The 21171-nt window shown below is 42.4% G+C and overlaps 1 protein-coding gene across 2 annotated transcripts in view; it reads left to right on the top strand.

Annotated features, from left to right (window-relative positions):
* LOC146859710 (uncharacterized) overlaps positions 1–21171 on the top strand; it is a 296642-nt gene that overhangs the window by 234485 nt on the left and 40986 nt on the right. For both annotated transcript variants that reach the window (XM_085643456.1, XM_085643457.1), the window contains exons 6-8: positions 4926–5060; positions 13357–13400; positions 16348–16420. In XM_085643456.1, coding sequence (XP_085499582.1) covers positions 4926–5060; positions 13357–13400; positions 16348–16420 — 252 coding nt within the window. The remainder of the gene's footprint in view (positions 1–4925; positions 5061–13356; positions 13401–16347; positions 16421–21171) is intronic.

Below are 21171 nucleotides of genomic sequence, written 5' to 3'. Positions count from 1 at the left end.
TTTAAAAGGGTGAGGCGGGCTATTAAGTTTCTTAAACTTCCTTATGAGAGAGGCGGTTTACCGGATTTTAAACTATATTTTTGGGCTGCTTTCGCTACGCGTCTGCAGAGCCTGATGGATGGCTGTGGCACTTGTCAAAAGCCGATTGCGTATCAGTTGGTATGCGGGCCGGAGTATAGGTTTATACTTTCTCAGATGACTGACCCGAATTATTTTAAACGCGTTCGCTTTAAGATATTGAGGCACGCTGTTTGGATTTGGCGGGACATTTCAAAGCAGTATAACATTCCTGATTTGCATGCAAGTACTTACTTAACTGGGAACTCCAGGCTGGGGTTCTTATTTGACGATTCCGCCTGGAAGATCTGGCAAAATTGAGGTATGACACAGTTAGGACAACTATACGACCAGGATGGATTAAGATCTTTTTCTTCTTTGAGAGAGGAATTTGGGGTTCCCAATTATTCCTTCTTTAAATTTTTGCAAATTAGAGATTTTTTTATTAACGGGGAAGGCTTAGTGAGCATTAATGTGCTAGTGGACTCTGCCAGCTCATTGCTGCAACTTCGGGGCAGGGGCTGTATAGGAAAAATATACAAATATTTGATCATAGGCGCAGTTGACGATGCTGCTCAGGCTGCAGATAAACTAAATCGCTATTTTGGAACTAATATTACTATAACAGATCTGCACAGGTCGTTACTGACTATCAATACCTCAGTTACGTCTATCAACTTAAAACTTCAGCAACATCGTATGTTATTCCTTCTATACTACACGCCGGAAATCATCTCTAAATGGGCCACGTCTACTATTACACCTAAAACTCAATGCCCTAAATGCTCTCTTTTTGCTGCAGATATTAGACACATGTTCATTACTTGTCCTGTACTTTCTATCTTTTGGTCACGAATTGCTGAGGAGCTGTGTAATCTTTCAGGAATCAATATTGTCATTTCTGAGAAAGAGATACTCTTGGGGCTTATAGAAGACTCAGGTGTAATTTGAGCAGCCTTATTTTCCATCATTATGGCCTGCTGTCGCCTTTGTATAGCTAGGGTCTGGATTGAAACTAAACATCCTACGCTGGCAGAGTTCTGGCAGTTGTTAAGGGGGGTTATTTGAACTAGAGATTACCCTAGTTAAGGCCAGGGGCCTCACCTCACAGATGAGAACTGAACGAATTTGGCATTGTCTTCAATGAGACTAAAAGCTTTTGTTGATTCTGATTTTGTGTTGATGTTTTATGCTACCTATTCTGCCTTGATTTTGGGATTTTCTGCTATGATTTGTATTTGTCTCTTTGTTTTCTCTTTTTTGGCTTCATAAAAAAAAAAAAAAAAAAAAAAAAGAATGGCCAATGTACTGTATCGAATGTCTTTTCGGCGTCAAGTGAGAGGAGCAAGTGCGGGCTATCTCTGTTCTTAACCGTATCCATCCAGTTGGCGAGCCTTCGTAAATTGAAACGTGTGGCTTGCTTAGGCATAAAGCCAGATTGATCTCTGTGTATCAGAGGGGTAATGACCGCCAGGAGGCGCATCGCCAGAATAGTGGCCAGAATCTTTGTTTCTGAATTGAGCAGTGATATGAGTTGATAGGGCCCGCACTCCCCTGAAGGTTTCTCTGCTTTATGGATCACCACCACCGTTGCTGTTCAAAGATCATTTGGAAGTACCCCTTCCTCTTTCGACACTCAGAACATATTTAGTAAGCACGGGGCTAGCAGACTGCTGTTCTGTTTAAAGAATTGCCCCGGCAGCCTGGTAGAACACGGGGTTTCCCCCGACTTTTGCGGGCCTATAGCCTCCATCACTTCCTCGAGGGTTAAATCTTCGTTTAACTTGCCCGTCTCTTTCAGGGAGAGTGAGGGAACCTCAATTGCTTCTAGATAATTGCCTATTTGTGCCTCGCTCGGTTATGTGTTATTACTGGTTGACTACACCTCGAAATGGGTAGTGACTAAGTGTGTACCTTTTGTTAACACAAGGAATTCTCCAGAGAAGGTACCCAAGTGCCTTATCACCGACAATGGAGTGCAATTGGCATCCCATGAGATGTGTTCCTTTCTTAAGGAATTATCTATCAAACATTACAAGCGTTATATTCACCGTAGGCAAATGGCCTGGCAGAGATTATGAACAAAATAATAAAGAGTTGTGCTCAGAAAGCTTCACAGACTAGGACTTCTCTCAAGTGTATGCTTAGGGAGACTTGGTGGGCTCACCGCAATACGCCTAATTGTGTGACCTTGCTCTCACCCTTTCCTGTCCTGAGAGGCAGGAAGCCACGTGATAAGTTGAACCCTGCATTGTTAAGGTTGAGTCTTGGTGAGATGAAAGAGAGGTATGTTGTGAAACCTTTACTTAAAGAAAGTCTCAAAGCTAAGAGGGTAGCTCATCAAGAGAATTACAAGGCCAGGTTTGATGTCAGGAATGAGGTTTGGGACAAGAGTTGGAGTGTGGGAGAAAAGGTGCTGGTCCGGAAGCCGGGGTTCTTAAGAAAGGGACATTTCAGGTTCATGGGCCCATTTGTGATTGTGGAAGGGAAGAAAAATGTGGTGCAATTTAATTCTGGAGATGTGTGGAGCATGTCCAGGTTAGTTAAGTGGAATGATTGTAGTCAGAGAGCCAACAGAACTTTGCATGGGTTGGGTCTTCTTGATCAATCAGGTTGTGTGGATGAGCAAGGTCAAAATCCAGATGGTGGTCAATTCCCCAAGAAATTGAGGCTCCGTCCAGTCTGGCATAGTGATTATGCTATGTCATAAAGTGTTCAGGACATGCAATATTTCCTTGCAATTGTGTTATGCCATGTTATGTATTTGAACTTCATTCATTCATTTTTTCCCCAGTCATTATTAACTATGAATTTTGTTTTATGCATTATATGGGGGAAGATGTGTTGTGGTTTGTACTTGTGGCTATTCATATTGACCCTTTGGCTCAGTTGCTGAGCAACCATTACATTCTAGTGGTCATCAGCGAGATAGCAATCTGATATGCTGGGGCTGGTGGAATGCTGGGTTCAGTTGGAGACTGAACTGCTGTTGGACTGGTGGTCCTATTTATGGAAATGGATTTGTTGCACATGTGATACTTCTACCTTAACAGGTTTCTCAAGCCAGGTGAATTTTGAATGTTTTCTATCTCAAGAGACGGGCTCTTGCCCTTTTATTCTCTGCTGGATCCATAGGAATACCAAATTCTTTAATCTGTGCTGAGTCACATTGGCTGTTTGTATGATGGTTGCACGATGGCAAATAAAAGCGCCTCTTCCTGTTTCTCATCTATAAACACACACTCCGGAGAAGCCATCATCAAGCGATTGCATGTCTTTATCGGTGCCATAATCCTCTACCCCAAATGTGGGTAATCAAACAGTAATAGGTGTTTGTGTTCATACTTCTTTACACTATTTAGTGGGACATCAACTATTTACTCTTCTTTCACACGTCTTTGGTACACTGTAACACACTGGCATGGAGGTCTATCCCATCTCTACCCACTTGCAATATCAGATTTTAGTCACCTCTTTTTGTCGGGAGTATCTTCAACAAAACTCAGCCATCTTGCCAAAAGCACAAGCGCTGCTCATAGCATTTGTTCCTCGTGAACCTTGGGCATTTCCCTTGGAACTTTATCAACTGTTCTGTAAAATGTTGCACTCCACCAAAGGACTGAAAAATAGGCCTGGGCTAAAATTTCGTTACGGTCGCGGAAATTGCGATAATTTGACATTTTCGCGTTCCGCGGAAAGCGCGAAAATGTCAACATTTCTGCATTCCGCAGCTTAGCGATAATTTGTTTCTTGCTCGCGCTGTAAAATAATACATTCTCGCGCCCGCGCGATCGCCTTACCTGAATTCCCGCGTTCGCCGACAAGTTTTCCCGATCCGGTCGCGTTCTCCATGAGATGTTGTATTGCTTTTAGCCATTTACGCTGTCTCGCGACAGTTCGCGCCCGCAGTGACGCCATGCGTCGCACGATCAAGTCTTCCTTCTCGCAATCATGCACCGCGAGACAACTGAAAACAAGATGGCCGCGCCCGCGAGCAACCACATGGGTAAGTTGGCGAGCTGCAACCATGCAGAAAATCTCGCGAACGAGCGGGAAAAAAACTTCCGCATCTTCACGATATTTCCACATGTTTGCGATAATTTTGAACCTTTTTCGCGATAATTTGCGAAAGTGAATTTCGCAAATTCCGCGCACCCCTACTGAAAAACCTGTAACACTATCTCCACTGGGCCACTCTGTAGTTACGGTGGTATCTATTATCCTTCTAAATATGTATTGTGTGTATTTTCCAAGTCGTGTCTATGCGTCCTTCACTATATCAGCCAAAGTAGTGATTCAAATTATAATATACAGTTTGTTTGTTAATTTTTGTTTTGTGTGAGAAATATAGAATATTCTATTTTTTATGATTCACATTTTTGTAAAATCATTTAATTTTTAAGATTGTCACCTAATTACTACGATTCTATTGTTTTCCAGGAAAAACTGTATTTGGGGAAATTTCTCCTGGAAAAGAATATATTGCTGCTTGCATTTTTCAAAAATAGAAACTGGAGGTTTGATTTGACAAATAATCGTTCTGAATGAAAAGAAAGCAAGGCAAACGCCTGCTTAGAACTAATTCACAAGCAACATTTATTTTGGCTAAAACTCAGGCAGCGGTATTGCTCAGAATTTCTTACCAAAAAAATCTACACTGGGAAAAACCCTGTAAATGCTTATGTTTGGTAATGTGTTCTGTATTTAATTGGGAAAGGAAATAGCGAGTACTCATTTTTGGTTACAACTGTAAGTGCTGTAAGAACTATCTGAACATTCATTTTGTCAATTACATTTCGGGATATCTCTGTATTTCAATTGTCACCTAGCAAAATGTTGGAAAGTCTCACATTGTTCTATTTTTTCAGGACACTACGATGAGAGAAGTGCAACGCTCGAGTTCCAGTCCTGAAGGATCAGATGGCTCTGCGGCCACTTCTCCTGGTGTCACCGGAAGTGGCAGTGCCCAGAGACGCTTCAGCCCTAGAACATCTTCCTTCAGGGTAAGATAATGGTGTAGGGGTGGAAAACAGGCAGACTTAAAGTGTTGGGATATAATTTAACCAAACCGACCATCTACTGAAGGCTAAATTCCACTACAAGCTTATGTAGCTCATATCTGCTGGGCTCCCAGCCTTTGATGCTCAGAAACATAAGATAGACAATTTAATTATTAATCAATGAAACGTTCACTCTTCCTAAGATTCGGAGAAATAGGATTTGGGTCATTTGTACACAGAGCGTATACATTCAGGGCATAGAAGCTACGGATATGATTTTGTGTATATAGTACAATTTTAATCAAGATGACAAGTGATATCACAAAATTGGTTCTTTAGAAGAGACGTAGAGAAATAATGGAACTTCAAGAGATACCAAAATGGTGGCCAAGATGTTAAGTGGTAGTGGTAAAATGCAATGATCATTCATAAACTATATTAACTGGAGCGCAAAGGGATTAACAGATATAACATTCTTGCTATGTCTCGTAGTTAGCTTTATTGCAACTTGACTGTCATTCTCACAAGGCATCAGATGCCTCCGTAAAGCCAGCTCAGCCGATTCACACGAACCTCCCATTTCACGTTCTGCAAGGTTTCCAGCCCTGTCTTTCCTCAATCCTTTCTCGGCCCCCACCTCGCTTGTCTTCTGCCACACATTATTCATGGTGGTGTTGTGGTGGGAGACCATTTGAATGTTAGGGCAATGGTGTTTTACACCCTCTGCAATTTTTTATTTCCAGATAATGATCTCCCCTTCAGTTTCTGATTTGATGCATTACAGTGTTGAAGATGGTGATAGAAAGGGTGGAAAAAAGTCTTACAGATTCACAACTCTTGTCGATCACTCGCTGAAAAACCATCTCTATATCTGACAGCCAGTGGCAGCCGGCACGGATCTGGGGTGGCAGGGCTGGGGGCGAGGGGGTAAGGGGGGTGTAAAAGAAAAAAGAAAAAGACACTCACCTCCTCGCTGCTGTCTCCCACATCGTCTCTGCTCCTCATCGGCCGAACAGGAAGCAGCCAGGCTCCCATGAGCCAATCACAACGCTGCAATGCAGCATTGTAATTAGTCTGAGCGCCGAAGTTCACCGCTCAGATGGGGCCTGTGGGCCTGGACATGTTCTCCACCCAGGCTGTAATGCAGCCTGGGTGGAGAGCATTCTAAGTGCACATGACTGTTTGGCCGGCCCGACACAGCCGGTGTGAGAAGTTGGCCTGGCATATGCTGGTCACTAATTATAGTGGCCACCTTGCACCAGTCCAATTCGACTCTTACGGTAGATAGGTTTAAGACAACCTTTTAAAGAAAGCTATCCTAGTGGTAGCTGTGGAGAGCAGCCTTCAGGCTAAGTCTCAGAGGAATGTAAAGCAGCTTGTTTTACCTTATAATCTCTTGAATTACTAAATGAAAGGACACCACACAGGTATATATATAAAATCTATATGTATTTATTTCTAACACACTCTGCTAATCTCTTTATGAGTTTAGAAGTCAAGGACATATGCACAAATCAACATTTCACAACAAGTTAAGCACAAATATGGCTGGGGCCCTAGGGGCGTACCAGACCATATACTAAAAAAGAGGTTTAGGAATATCGACTTGAGAAGAGACAAGGCCTAGGGCCTTCAGCAGCATTGGGGCCTCACTAATCCACCCAAGGCAGGTAAGTAAAAGACCCACGGGAGACGTATGCAGTGTGAGAACACAGCTGCGGATCCCAATGGACTTCAATGGAGCAAGTCGCGATTGAAATTTTAAAGTTTTAGGATACTTCGGGAGAGTCTACAAGCAAGTCACTTACAGGGTAAGTAGTTCTAAAGCCAACACCCACAGGAGCACCGTAGTGCTGGAGTTTCCTCATCCAGGGAAGCCGGGTGCATAGGTGTCTTTTGGTGTCGGGTCGCGGCGTCGTTTTCAATGGGAGCCAAAGAAGACTTGCTGCTTGTGAAGACAGGAGAAGTGTCCGGTGGAATCCAAGGCTGGATTCAGAAGAAAGAAGACCTGAAAGCAGAAGGGACAGTGTTCACAGTCACTTGCCAGTGACCCGGGGGCAGGAAGATGGATGCCCACGGAAGTCGGGTGATTTCAGGTGATCAAGGGTGTTTTGACTCTTCAAGCACGAGGTCCAGGAGGTGTTGACGACAACCAGGAGCTGGATTCGGAGTGTCCCACAAAGTCTGCAGCTAACTGAGGTGTCGGCAACCGGATTGGAGCCAACAAGCCTTGGCAACAGCAAGTCTTGTGGAAATTGAAGAAAGTCAGCGGTGCAGGCCAGCAAGGTCTGAGGGACTCACCCAGCAAGGGTAAGTCAGGGCAGGCCTGTAGCAACCAAGGGAACCCTTTGATTTGATGAGAAAGTCTTCAGGGGACCCACAAGCCAGCCGGCAAGGGATCGCAAAGATGCCTTGTGAGGATTTGCTTCACAGGAGCCCACAGTCACTCAGGACAAGGCAGGCCTCCGATTTTTGAGGGAAATCCTGCTTTAGGCTTGGACTACACGTGGTCCAATGCACAAGTTCATAGAATGTTGTGAAGGGGTTGCACTCGACAATAGTGCACGGTACCCGGGTATTGCTGTTCCTCATCACTCATGGGGTCCACTCACCTCAGCTCTGCTGGAGACTCATAATGGCTGTCGAGAAGTTAGGAAATCCACTTCTGGGGCTGCAGGGACTTCGGACTCCAGCGGGAGCGGGAAAGTTTGCGACCGTTGATTCAAGTTTTTGGTGCCTGCCAAGCAGGGGAGTCACTCCTTGACTCCAAGAGAGATTCTTCAGTCTTCCAAAGGTAGTGGAACATCAAAGGGCCAGGATTCTTCTTGTAGAGCGTAGTCATCTAATTTGCAATGGCAAGGTTTCCCTATCTTATACTAAAGGAAAGGGAGGGACTAGCTCTATCACCACTCCTCTGGGAGGGTCAGGGGAGTGGGTGGTTACACCCACTTCCCTTTGTTCAGTTTTGTGCCAGAGCAGGGGCAGGTAGCCCCTGAACCGGTTTGAGCTGGCATATGCACAGAGGAGCCTACTGCTCCCCCAGTGCAGGACTTCAAAGCACTCTAAGAGTGCACCCACCCAGCCCCAATACACTAAATCCTGTCTGGAAGGTGGTGACACCTCCCTGTGACAGGATGCCTATTGTTGGGCCTCCTCCACTGCGAGTTTCAGTCAGCAGCAGGAGGGCAGCCCAGTGTCTGTGCTGGTGGCATCCATTTTGTGAGGCCAGGGCTCTTTCAGATTTCGACCGTGTTTCCACAGTAGGTACATGTCGTCCCCTCTAGAAGGGTGGGATCATACTCCCACACCAGTCACTGGTGTGGGGGTATGATTCCAAGTTGTTTGACACCAAACACGACATGTTTTGATGCAGTAATTCCAAAGTTAACATTTACCGCTAGGTTATAATGCACTGAAGAGTATATGGTTTAACCGCATCCACAACCAGCCACAGAGAATAGACTCTGCCAGCTGCAGAGGGGCCCTGCTCAGGCAGAGGCTCCCCCTCACATTGTAAACCAAGCACCCTGCCCTCAGGATTGATAAGGCCTGCCTTAGGGGTGACTGATAGGTTTATATGTGTGTGTATGGTGAGATATAGGAACCTATACCTCAGTGAGGAGTGCTAACACTACCTCACCCAGGCTGAAGTAGCAGGATTGTGGTGTCCGATTTAGTCTGCTTCCCAGGGGTGGCATAATACTTGCTTCAGCCCCTGGTAGGCCTGTGAAGTACCAATGCCCTTGGTATCTAAGGTACCATATACTAGGGGCTCTTAAGGTACCACAATATCCAGTCACTAGTGCATCTAATATGCACTCCAAGTTGTTTAGAGAGAACAGAGAGACTGGGGCCCTGATTAGCAGGGACCCAGCCAGACTATAGCCAGAAACCAGTGTTAGCATCAGAAAAAAAGTGGGGGCAACATAAATGCAGATCCTACTCTCCAACAGCCGGCAAAAGCGTCATGCGCACTTCAGTGTGCCCACCACTGCTCCCCTGCTCGGTGAGCAGAGCAGCCCCGCCCTGCCCCATGCTGTCGCAGCAGGAACAAATAAAATAATAACGTCAAGTTATTATCATTTTATTTTTCCTTTCTTTCACTGCTGCAAAGCAGTGGGGTGACGCTCCTCCGCCTTAGCGGAGGAACCGCTACTGCTGACAGCTTAAACTAACATGGTCTTACAAACACAGCAGAACACTTTAAAGCACTAATACAGTTGCCAATGAATAGATAACATTTGGCAGTCCAGATGGCGATAGGGAGCTATGCGACTGTAAAAGTAGATGGTTCTCAGAAGTGTTCAGGGCACAGATTGGGTCAAATTATTTTATGTATGATGTGGTATTTATATAGAGTTAACGAAGCCGAAAGACTCTGGAAAGCTTTACACTGTCCAGAGCAAGGATAATGTCAATAAGTGAATGCAGGGTTAGTTGGGTTCTAAATGAGGAAGCGGACTGTTAACTGCTTCGGCATACGGTGTTCTTTAAAGAGGTAAATCTTCAGCTTTTTACTAAATTGAAACAGTGTTGTGGAGGTCCTAATGCATATAAGAATTTCATAAAAGATCCTAGGAGCATGGACGGAGAAGGGCTGTTGTCTGGTTTCTTTTCTTTACGCTACTTCATCTGCACTACCATAGTGTCCAGGCAGCAGATGTGCTGGGAGCCAATGGAGATGGTGAGAATGTGAGCCTGATAGGCTGTGGTGCTAGTCGTGATGGGTTTGTAAATAATGCAGCTGGTTTTGAGGATGGTGCGTAACAGCAAGGGGAAACAGTGAAGCTCCATCAGGGTAGGAGTGGTGTTGCCATTTCTTGAGTTGCTTCATGAGGTGTGCTTCAGTGTTTAGGAATCCCTAAAGGTGGGTTAGTAATGAATCTGAGAATCCATGGAGTAGGGCATTGCCTCCATCTCGATAAAAGAGGACAAAGGCTTGAGCAGTAATTTTGAAGTTACATTCTAGAAGGTATGGTTTCACTTTCTTTATCTGACAAATAGCTATTACCAAGCAGACTTGGTTTTATTGGCGATGTGTTGCTTGATGAAGAGTAGTGTTCAGGATGAATCTGATTGACACAGCTCTGGGTGAAAGTTGGAGTTCAAATCATTCAGCTTTTTTTTTGGTTTGGACTATTTGCTGCTTTTTTCCTCCAAATATTAGAAATTCTCAATTGGTGGATTCAGCACCAAGAAGGTGCTAGACATCCAGGACATTCAGATCGAGATGATGTGCAGGCAGTTTTTGACAGACTAGATATCTGAAGAGGAGGAGACATTCAAATAGTGTTATATGTCACAAAGGGGTTGTTCATTTGTAATCCAGTTGTTAGTCTGTAGATTTCCAAGGGTCTCCATATAGAGAATGAAGATGATGAGGACAAAGTGGAGCCCTAGTCAACCCTGCAGATGACAGGATGTGTCTGTTACTTAAAGTTATGCTTCTGATTGACCTAGTATCAGTTGGATATATAGGAGAACCATTCAACGATGTTGCTAGTGTAATCCCCCTCAAGACTTCAGGGCTTGGATAAGGGTGGGATGATTGACCATGTCCAGCAATATATAAGGGGGTAGGAGTAATCTCTTTATCTGTGTTCAGGAGGGTGTGATCCATAATTTGATAAGCAGCTATCTTTAAACTGCAGCAGGTTATTTCGCTGGGCATGGATTATTTCAATTTTCTGAGCCCCTGGGGAAAAAGGGTTCTCTGTCATCCCTTTTGGATATATAGATGTAGAAAGAAAAACCCAGCACTAGCACTTTGTGCAGTTGAATGCCAGAATTGTAATTTCTTAGATAGAGGGGAAAAAGAACAGCCATGTCTCTGAAAACTATTTCTGGCTTTAAAATAAAAGTTTGTTGATGGAGACTATGGGCTTGGAATGTGGTCTTCTTGTCCTTCATTTTAAAGGTCTTGCTGTACTGGTATGTTATTTTTATTACCTGAGCACGATACCTGGGGGTATATTAAAACACGTGATATGGAAGGAGTTGAGTGAAGATATGCTGATATTCTCTTTCTCTACTATACATTTGACTCTTTCATTGGATACTCTTCAAATAACAAGGTTTAGCAGGTAATGGGTCTTGGCTGATGCCCATAAACATAATGAGAAGTTATGAATTTGGTCTGCATTATGCCTTGCATATCAGGAGAGTAGTTTATAGATATTGCATTATTTTGCAAGAATATTCTTGATTTTGCATTTGTTCAATAATTGCCTCAGTCGTAGGAAAATTCTTTATTAATTTTAATTTGGGGTGCAGGTCTACTGATTGGTGACAATATCTGGTTAAAACCTTCCACAAATAATTTTCTGAAAAAACTCCAAAAGCAGGAGTTTATTTTTGAGAAACTCTGTTACTGACAGGATTTTCATGGTGGTGACAGACAGGAAAAAGACACCAGCTCATCTGCTCCAAATAGGGCGAGCAGTCTGATGTCCTTACTCCAATCGCCTCTATACTGTCAGACCCTCAGAGGAAGTTGCTTGTTTGTTTTGTAATTGACCCAGACAAGAATGGAATCATGGGTTTGTTATTGTCCTTGATGATTGACTTTCCAAACCAGTCATGTTCTACATGTAGAATTCTAGATGGCTAACAGTGAATTTCAGGGATGTCTGTCACTGAGTGATATTCAAATAGACAGCACGAGAGAAGCTTGAGTTGTCTATGATGTCACCAGAACCGTAAGGTGCAAAACATTCCAGTTATTCACTTTTTACCCGTCTATAATTTTATGTTATGTATAGCCCCCAAAATCATCTGCTCCTGCTTTCAACTGCTATGTAGGAGCGGAGGGGATATAGGGGAAAGGACATCTTCTTAACTTTCAGTGCAACCCTTGTACATGTAAGCCTGCCCATGCAGGAGCTTAAAACAGTAGGATGGTAAAGAAAGGTGTGCGCAGTGCAATAATTGCCATATTTAAAGTTAACTGTCAAAGGTGCATACATTCTGTACAGTTACACATATGTACTGTTAATGGTACTAGGAAGTAAAACACGTTATTCCCCTGGATATAAAATCTGTCTGAGTGTCAATTAGTAGAACACAATACAATAAACTCAGTTTACCAAAAAGGGGCCTCAAATCTTACAGAATTGTTTATAACCCTAAGCTTCTAACATTGTGCTGGTGACAGTGATTTCATAGCCAAACCCTAAGTGCAGTTTTTTCTAAAACATATGATTTTTCAAGTACAGTAATAATGACTGCTTTTGTTTGTGGGAAATGACGTACTTTCTAATTCCTGTAGTTTTTAGCAAGGTCATAATTCAATTGAATACCTTACCTGGAAAGGCCAATTGACTCATGCTAGTATTGCTAACGCACCAATTCCTACAGTGATTCCCTATTTACTAAAAAAAACACGGTATTCCTGTACCTTGGCGTTTCTGATTACCATTGTTTTGGTAATTCCGAGTACAGGAATGTCGTATTGGGATACCCTAGTTCCTGTTATGATGGCAAAAGGGCCCCTGATGAAGGTCGTGGGTTCTAATCAAGCAATGTAGCGCCGTGACCGTCATTGAAACGCCTGTACAGAGTCGAACTGTGCCCTTGTAATAACAGAGTTTCGCAAAGCACCATCCATTGTATTTTATTCTGTGCACTGTATAAAGCTCCAAGAAATAGATTTCTTAAACCAGTCTTGGTATCTTTTGGTTCCAGTTTTTACAGAGAGGCCTATGAACATTTATTATCCTTGTCCACCCCAAGTATTTGTAATGCTGTATTGAGCTTTATTAGATCGGCCCTTGTCATTAGAAACCGTTACTGAAGTCAGCGTGTGATAATATTTTATAATGGATTTACCTGTCAAAAGTTATTTTTAATGCACTTTAAAAAAATCCTTATTGTATTTTGGATTTTTGGGTATCTCTTTTAATATGTGTGTACTGTTTTTATTATATGTGTATACTTTTATGATTCCTTTTTGGTTTCGAAATAAAGTTATTTGACTTGACTTGAGTCGAACATGCTCTGAAATACCAACAGAGCATGCTGTGGCCATGCCACGTTTACTTATGTATGTTTGTTTTATGTAGGTTTCTGCGTGATCTCCATATATATAATCCTATGCTTATCTTTGTTTAGTTCTTCTTGCTATCAAGAACAGCACAGATGATCATCTTCACCCCAAGATGTAATATTCAAGGTCTTTTTTTGGTTATTGGGGTTCATTTTACTTTCATTTTCTAATGCTTATGCTCAACTTGACTTAAGAATGTTGCCAAGCCAAGCCCCACTCCTGGGTAACCCCCCCTGCATGTGTTCTTTTTTACAGGTCATGTCACAGACGGAGCAAGCGCAGAGTCCTTTCACCCGAAGGTCAGTTTGTTTGCCTGCAGTGTACTCATCATGCAACTGTCCTTGTCAGCTACATGGAGGGGTCATTGGGAAGACAACCAGATGGGGGTTCAAATTAGTGAAATGTAAATTTACGATTGGGTGGGACGAAGGAAAAGTGTACGCACATTTTTGGTAGAATCTGCATATATGGACACCATTAAATAGCTGCTAAAACGTTAATTATGACGCAAACAACATTTGGAGTTGTCTGACTGGGATCAGGCTAGTGAAAATTATCTTCGTTTTACATGTCTGACCCTTTGAGCATGAAACTAAATAGATTTATGTAATAAGTTTTTTAAAAGTAGCAGTAAGATTAAGGAACACAAGAGATTAAGTAATTATGTATGTAACATTGCACCTTACATGAATTGTATCAGTTTGGTTGATGGTTGTTTTTATGCTAATTTAATGTAAAATCATGTGTGTTGTTTTGCTTTTTATAATATGAATTTTTATGATGATTTTTAACCATCGAAATAAAGAATAACTGAACTGAACTGAAATAGATGTATGGTCTACAGGCTGAGATATTCACAGTACATTTTACTGCACTAGCAATCCTTCTCTCGTTTTCTTTGGATTCTTGTTGAAAGCTTTTAACCACCTTATTTTGGCGCCTGGTCTTACAGGCAATTTGCTTACTACGTACACTATGTACCTATCCCACACGCTAACTTGTGATGCATAAACTAACCAACTGGAAATGCTCACTCAAGTTATCCTTGTTAAAGTTGGCATTCACAGCAGGAGGAGAAGAGCACACATAATGAGATATTCTTCTGTGTTTTGGATTAAAAGTTGTTGGGAATAATTTTTTGAAAATGCATGCGCATAAAATGCCACCTTCTTCCACTGAGTAAAAGCAGTGCATTAATTTATGGAATAGGATGCGGACATACAAACATGTAGACTCAGATAGAACTCTGGCTGCGACATTGCAAATCAGTCTTGACCCTGTGCTTCATGGGAACAGTCCAGCCTGAATTGCCAAGCCAGGTCTTCACTGAACCGGAAACAACCATCCTGGGACCGGTTTCGGGTTCATAACCCTCATCAGCCAGGCTAGCTTGAATCCAGTGGCAAGGTGAGCAAGGGACCCACGTCCGGGCATACCCTGCCAACTTAGGGCATCCATCGGTGTTTCACAGCCGAAATGCAGTAACCGTCGTAAAACATTGTTCTCTGTGGTTTGAATGGATGGGGGGTTTTCAAATCTCAGAACCACATATGCTGGCAGCCATAGCTTTAATTTAATATGCCAGGGTAGCCGAGCTTATCTAACACTTTCCACACGATTTTGCAAATCTCAATACCGCACCTGCTTGCTAGCCGAAAACTGTATTAATTTTAGACTCCTCCAGAGGGGGCCCAAAACACTTTACTAACCAGGAGACTGCACGGATAGACATAGGTGGTCACGAGATCCAATGGCTTATTGTAGAACCTAAGGTCGCTTTAAGTTTAGTTTTTAATTATTAAGAATCATATACTTGGCTTTCCCATCATTGATGGTGAGACTTCTAGCATACAAAATAACTCGAAACCTGCCAGAAGACGAGGCATCGATAATTCGGTTTGGGTTATCAATACTGCGTCATCTGCAAAGAGCAGTATTGGTATTTGGGCTTTGTTTATATTTGGTACATCTAAGTCAATGTTTGTTAATGTTTTATGACATCGTTTACATAGCAGTTAACTAAAGTTGGTGCTAAACACACAACCTTGCTTGACACCTCGTTCTATTGGGATCTCTGAAGTGTATTTATTCTGGTACTATTTTTCATCCTGGTTGTGGTATCAGAGTGTATTGCAACTAGAAGCTTGTAATAATTTATCAGGGACTCCCTGTTGCTTTAACATTTGTCATAGTTCAGGGCAGTCGACGCTGTCAAAAGCCGTTTGGAGATCAATGAAAAACAAGTATAAAGATGACTTTTGAAGAGAAATGTATATTGAGCAGATAACATGTAGTCTCATTTAATCTCATTTCAAGGCCAGACCTAAAAAGGGTGTGGTGAGTGTATTCCACTGGCTATGATCATGAACCTAGATGGAGGGTTTATAAGAGTAAAGCATAGCATTATGACGTATGCAATTAATGTCACCCTCTAAATTTATGAAAGCAGTGAATATTAAAATTCATGAATCCAGCATAGTTCAATATTCTATTCGAAACAACTCACACAAGTTTCTGACCAAAGCACATCCGCGGTCTTGATCATAACAATGAGCCATCTGGGATCATTCAATGATAACAATTACTGCTTGCACCAACGCGGAGGACAATAGTTATTTGATACACCAATTGTAATGGTGTGCTGGACGCTTTTAACTTGTGTTGAAATGATGTCACTATTCAATGTAAACACAATTTGAGGAAAGATGACATGAAGTCGTGATGTTAGTGGTAAATCCCAGAAGTAACATTGTCTGCCGGTTCATCCCATAAAAAGCCTTGAACACATTAAACTTCTTTTAACCAGAGTTGGCTTCACCAGTTTGTTTTTCTATTGAATAAGGTTATGGACAGAAACAAGCAATTCTTACTTACAGGCATGTGAGGGAATCTGGAGACAATATAGGGTGTCATATATTGCGATAAGCAGGACATCTGCAAGAATAAATGGGCATGGTGGTTTTGCTTGGAAGTTGTTTGGGTGAAAATTGTACATGAGGTAGGTCCTCAGGTACATAATTCTGTATGACATTTGCTACTCATACCAGTCTCCCACATGCAAAAAGAGTAAGTATAACAAAATAGGCAAAATTATGTGAATTACAGTAAATCCAATAATAGGGATTTACAGAAGATTAAGCTTGTGTAAAAACAAATTTGTGCAGTTCTAAGTGAAGCAATATGCATATCATGGGGACTAAGGTGACATAATTATAACCAAACCAAAACCTTTTCCTGCTTCAACAGTGCCAGCTTAAGGATTCCATCCAGGAATTTCAAACTTGATGCGAAACTGGAGAAATATGCCTCTGCACTGCAGGTGAGAACCAAAGGAAAAAACAGATGCCTTTTGTGGCTCAGAGCTACCCACCGCAGAGTTTCCTACACAGAATCAAGAAAAAAATATATATATATATATTTATATATATATACATTATTTATTTTTGTTGTTGTTTGTTTTGGCCTGGCACACCTATCTAATGACTCATTCCCACATGACTGGTCCTTGCACTTAAATGGCGATACACATTTACCACATCACCAATCTCATGCTGCTATATCAAGCCTTTCAGACCTCTCTCCATCCGCCCCTCCCTCTCTTGCACACACACAAATATATATACAGGGACAGACACACATGCGCACATACACATACACACATTTCTAAATAGACTCACTCATCCCCATAAAACTGTAAAGATGCAGTTGACCAAAACTCACTCATCACTGGCCTTGCATATTTGTGCAAAGTCCCATACAATGCTTATAGAGCTATCTCGGAGGCTTGAAAGTAGCCTGGCTTATTCCACACACTCATTCCACACAGTGGCTACAGACACTTGAATGAAGTTGCATTAATCGCAAGAATATTCACTTTCTTCACCACATCATCAGTCAAAAACATTTAAACAACGTTCAATCATTTATCACACTCCTGACCTCATACATTTAAATGTCATTATTGCCTGCCGTAAATGGTCATTACAGTGAATTCAACTTTCTGTGACACTCCACGTAAATTGGGAGCGAGCACTGTTCTGAAAACAGTCATCCACACAATTGCATTAAATGTAACCATGTCGCCATTCCATCCTCCCCATGGCCATTAGGTCATAAATACTTGGGGCCAAAGTTATCAAAGAGTTGCGTCGCCCTTGTGCCACGCAATGGGGCACAAGAGCACTGCAACTCTTAAGTTAGATTTATCGAGTCACACAAGGCTATCTTCCGTGGCCCTCAGTGGCTTGATAAATCTAGAGTAACGCAACGCAGTACAAATCGCTGCGTTGCGTTACTCTTCCACAGGGAGGTGCTCCATGGGCGGAACGTGGGAGTTACCGTGTATCCACTCATGGATTCCCAGATTTACCAGAATTATTAGACTTGGGAATGCGTCAAAATACTACGACTCCCCCGGAAAGGCATAATGAGGAGAAATATAATTATTTTTTCTCGTTTTTCCACGTTCTATGTGTGCTGCATTCTGCAGCTCACATAGAACGAGGAAAATGCCTCGGGATTATTTTTGTGCAGAAAGGCGTCCCTTCCTGTACACAAAGAATCCTGCTCACAACATAGGCACCCGTGCACCATGGCGCAAGGCTGCCTGCATTGGCTCTAGGCAGCACATTGTGCACCAGAGCACGGAAAAGACATGAATGCACCATATAATGTTAAATATGGGGCATTCTTGCCCTTTCCCTATCACGCAGAAAGGTAACTTGCTGCGCTGTATGATTTTTTAATAAATATGCTCCTTGACCTTTTACCTGGTAACGTCGTTTATAATCCTCGAGCAATATTGGAATGGTAGAAAACAAACCACACCAGAGGCGGGGAACGTGAGCCTAAGACTGTGACAAGCAACGGTAGGGCTCAATATGATGAGCGTTGCAGGAGAGTAAAGAGAGCTTTACCACTCTGTGCCTCTTCCTCATTATAGGTGTCACATGATGAACATTTACAAAGCTGGGCTAAGTTAATCTTTAACCCCTTCAGTGCCCATGACGAGATAGTCTCGTCATGGAGCGCGGTTGCGCTGTGCCCATGACGAGACTATCTCGTCATGAACCCCGCCCGCTAATTCAACGCCCGGCACAGGGCGGGGAAAGGGCGGGGCACTGAAGAGGTTAACAGACAACATGTAGGTGTCTACAAGTCATAGACAACTACTGACCCTTGTGGAGAGTAATGGCTCAAACCCTACACTTACGAAAGGAAGCGACTGACCAATGAAGCACCAGACCATTGGCAACTGAAAGCTATAAATGTTAGCTTATATCTTTTGAAAATGAAACAGCCCCCCCTATAGGTGGTCAGTAATACACACACCCATAGCAGCAGCAAACCAGCAGAAGGGCCAGATCAGAGCCTGCAGAGTTATAAAAGGTGCACAGTCTTCCAACCTAAAGGAGTGACACTGCCTAACATATGTCCATGTTCCTATGCCCAGGAACGGAGACTGCTCGATTAAGGGTACACCCACACGCAGCACATGTAGTTGGTGCAACCACTGAAGCACAAATCAATGGAACTGATAGCAAGTGACACCTATATGAAGGGAGCATGGAATTCCAGGAAACAAAAGGCAGACGTTACCAAAGCATACCAAAAAGCGTGCCATAGAATAAGTGCAAAATAATAAACCTCAAATGGATACCACATACAAATCAAACTTGCAATCACGGCAGAGGGGCATCCCCAGCTCAGCCACTCAAAGAAGTTAAGACTGAAATATCTCAAAATCATATGTATCTAGGCAGTAACCTGTATCCTTCTCATAAGTAACCTCCATAAACGTGGGTGGAAGGTACAATCAGAGAGGTACAATGAACAGCCAAAAAACTAAACATTGTAACAGAAAGAACACTTTGGGCCCGATTCACAGAACTAACTTAAGACAAAATCCTAAACTTACTACCATTTTCGTATTCACAGAATGCACTTACTCATTTTGGTATTCACAGAAGTTAGGAGTCCTAACTTTAGGACTCCTAAATGCCTTCTGTGAATACCGAAAGTCTTAAAATTAGGATTTTTCTCAGTTTAGGAGTCCTAAAGTTAGGACTCCTAACTTTACTACTACTAAACTGAGAAAAATCCTAATTTTAAGGCTTTCGGTATTCACAGAAGGCATTTAGAAGTCCTAAAGTTAGGACTCCTAACTTCTGTGAATACCAAAATGAGTAAGTGCCTTCTGTGAATACCAAAATGGTAGTAAGTTTAGGATTTTGGCTTAAGTTAGTTCTGTGAATCGGGCCCATAGCCTTTGGTAAGTCAAATACAATAAAAACCAACACAATGGAGAAGTAGCTATGAGACATGAGGCCTTGAGACCAAAGAGAAGGAACTTGTACCTGAACCAACACCATTATATTTCCTCAGAAAAATATCCAGTTTGCACCAACATGCAGCCTCAAAGGAAGGACAGTGAGGCCAGGGTTGAGGAAGCAGGAACTTTGCAGCTGGTCCAAAATAAGCTGTAGCGTGGAGCAGTCCATGTGTACATCCCCAAAGGGTGCACAACACTGGTACATGGGCATGAATAAAAAGGTTCAAAGGTATAACATTGTGGCTAACCAAGCCACTTGGGATGCTAGGCCTCACTAACATCAATATAGCACGCCTAGAACACAGATGACCTGCCTTAATACAGAAGACTTTGGAAAGAGATGTTGAGCCCCACTGTAGGGAGGAAGCAACCCTAACACCAAAATGTGCATGAAATAAACCTTTGAGTTTCCAAATAATGATCCGGAAGTGATACAGGGCTCTGAAGGAGGATGAGCAAAGAGGATCCAAGCAGACTATCCCACGCTATGCCTCTAACACCAAGGACCCAGGAGATATACTTATCTCATAAACAGGAGCAGCAACAATTATTTGTCAGCTGCCTTCAAACATCATGTGCACGAAAGGCTCTTCTACCAAATCAGGAGATATTCTTGGACAAGTGTTTTCTAACGCATTAGTAGTGCCTAACACCCGAAGGGTAAGTAGTACACGAAGCACTAGTAGAGCCAGGCCCAAAAGCCTCAGAATTCAAGAAAAGAATAGATAACAGCCGCAGAAAAAGATCCTCCTACTGCCTTTTTCTATTTATTGTTTATAAACAAGTAAAATTATCAAAGCAAATGTGTGCATATCTTAGAATCCATAGCAATTGAGCACAGCAAAACAAAGTGATTTAGTAACAGCCACAACTGTACCACAAACCGCGTGTTGATGTGCACTAAACATAGGAATGCTGACCAAATTGCCCACAATAGGAGTTATGCACACGGTATATATTAATTCAATTTCCCTTCAAACATCCGCTTTATAAAATGCATTTCACTCCTATGTTGTAAGGCATACTGTAAGTTGTATCAGGACTGCTGTCTGTAAAACATGGAACCACGCATGTGGCCTAGGAATAATTGTCCATAGTCCTTGCCAGTGAAACCGTGACATTGACATCTTGCAAGAGGCTTCATATGCCTAACTCAGGGGACACCAAACTTCACTTTTAACATAAATATAAGGAAAGAAATGAGCTTAAAAGCAACTATCTAGAGTGGAATCCCCTCCCCACCATAAAAGGCCTAAATAAGCCTTCATATGACCTGCATGGTCGCTGCCATTCAAAGAGACTCCTGTCTCATTTCACAGAGAGCACCATCCTTCTATCACAGGTGATCATGGCCAAGTACATCTCCTGAAACCTTGAAAGGGTATTAATGGACTTGTTCAACATTCATGAAAAGCCTCAGTCCGTAGGCACCAACAGCTGAAAAAAGAAAAAGCAACAGAGAGAGAAAGGTATTACACCTAAAAGAGAGGACACTGTTTGATAGCGGAAAAAGACCAATAAACTGGTTTGATATTTTCAATAGAGAGATAGGTTTAAAAAAAGAGGAATGTGATTATAGAATATCTTCCAACTACACTAATTGAGAAAAAACACTAAAATACAAGTACTGTAAGTTGAGATACTTGCCAGGTGTTCACATCAATGTCCTCTGGTGCACACAGCTAAGATGATTCCCCTAAAAGGAGTCAGCCCCTCGCGCGTCTCTGCGGCATCTGCGC

This window comes from Triturus cristatus, chromosome 3_1 (genome assembly GCF_964204655.1).
Source record: "Triturus cristatus chromosome 3_1, aTriCri1.1, whole genome shotgun sequence".
Classification (NCBI taxonomy): Eukaryota; Metazoa; Chordata; class Amphibia; order Caudata; family Salamandridae; genus Triturus; species Triturus cristatus.
Note: the sequence above shows the minus strand (reverse complement) of the source record. Positions and strands in the feature narration are given on the sequence as shown.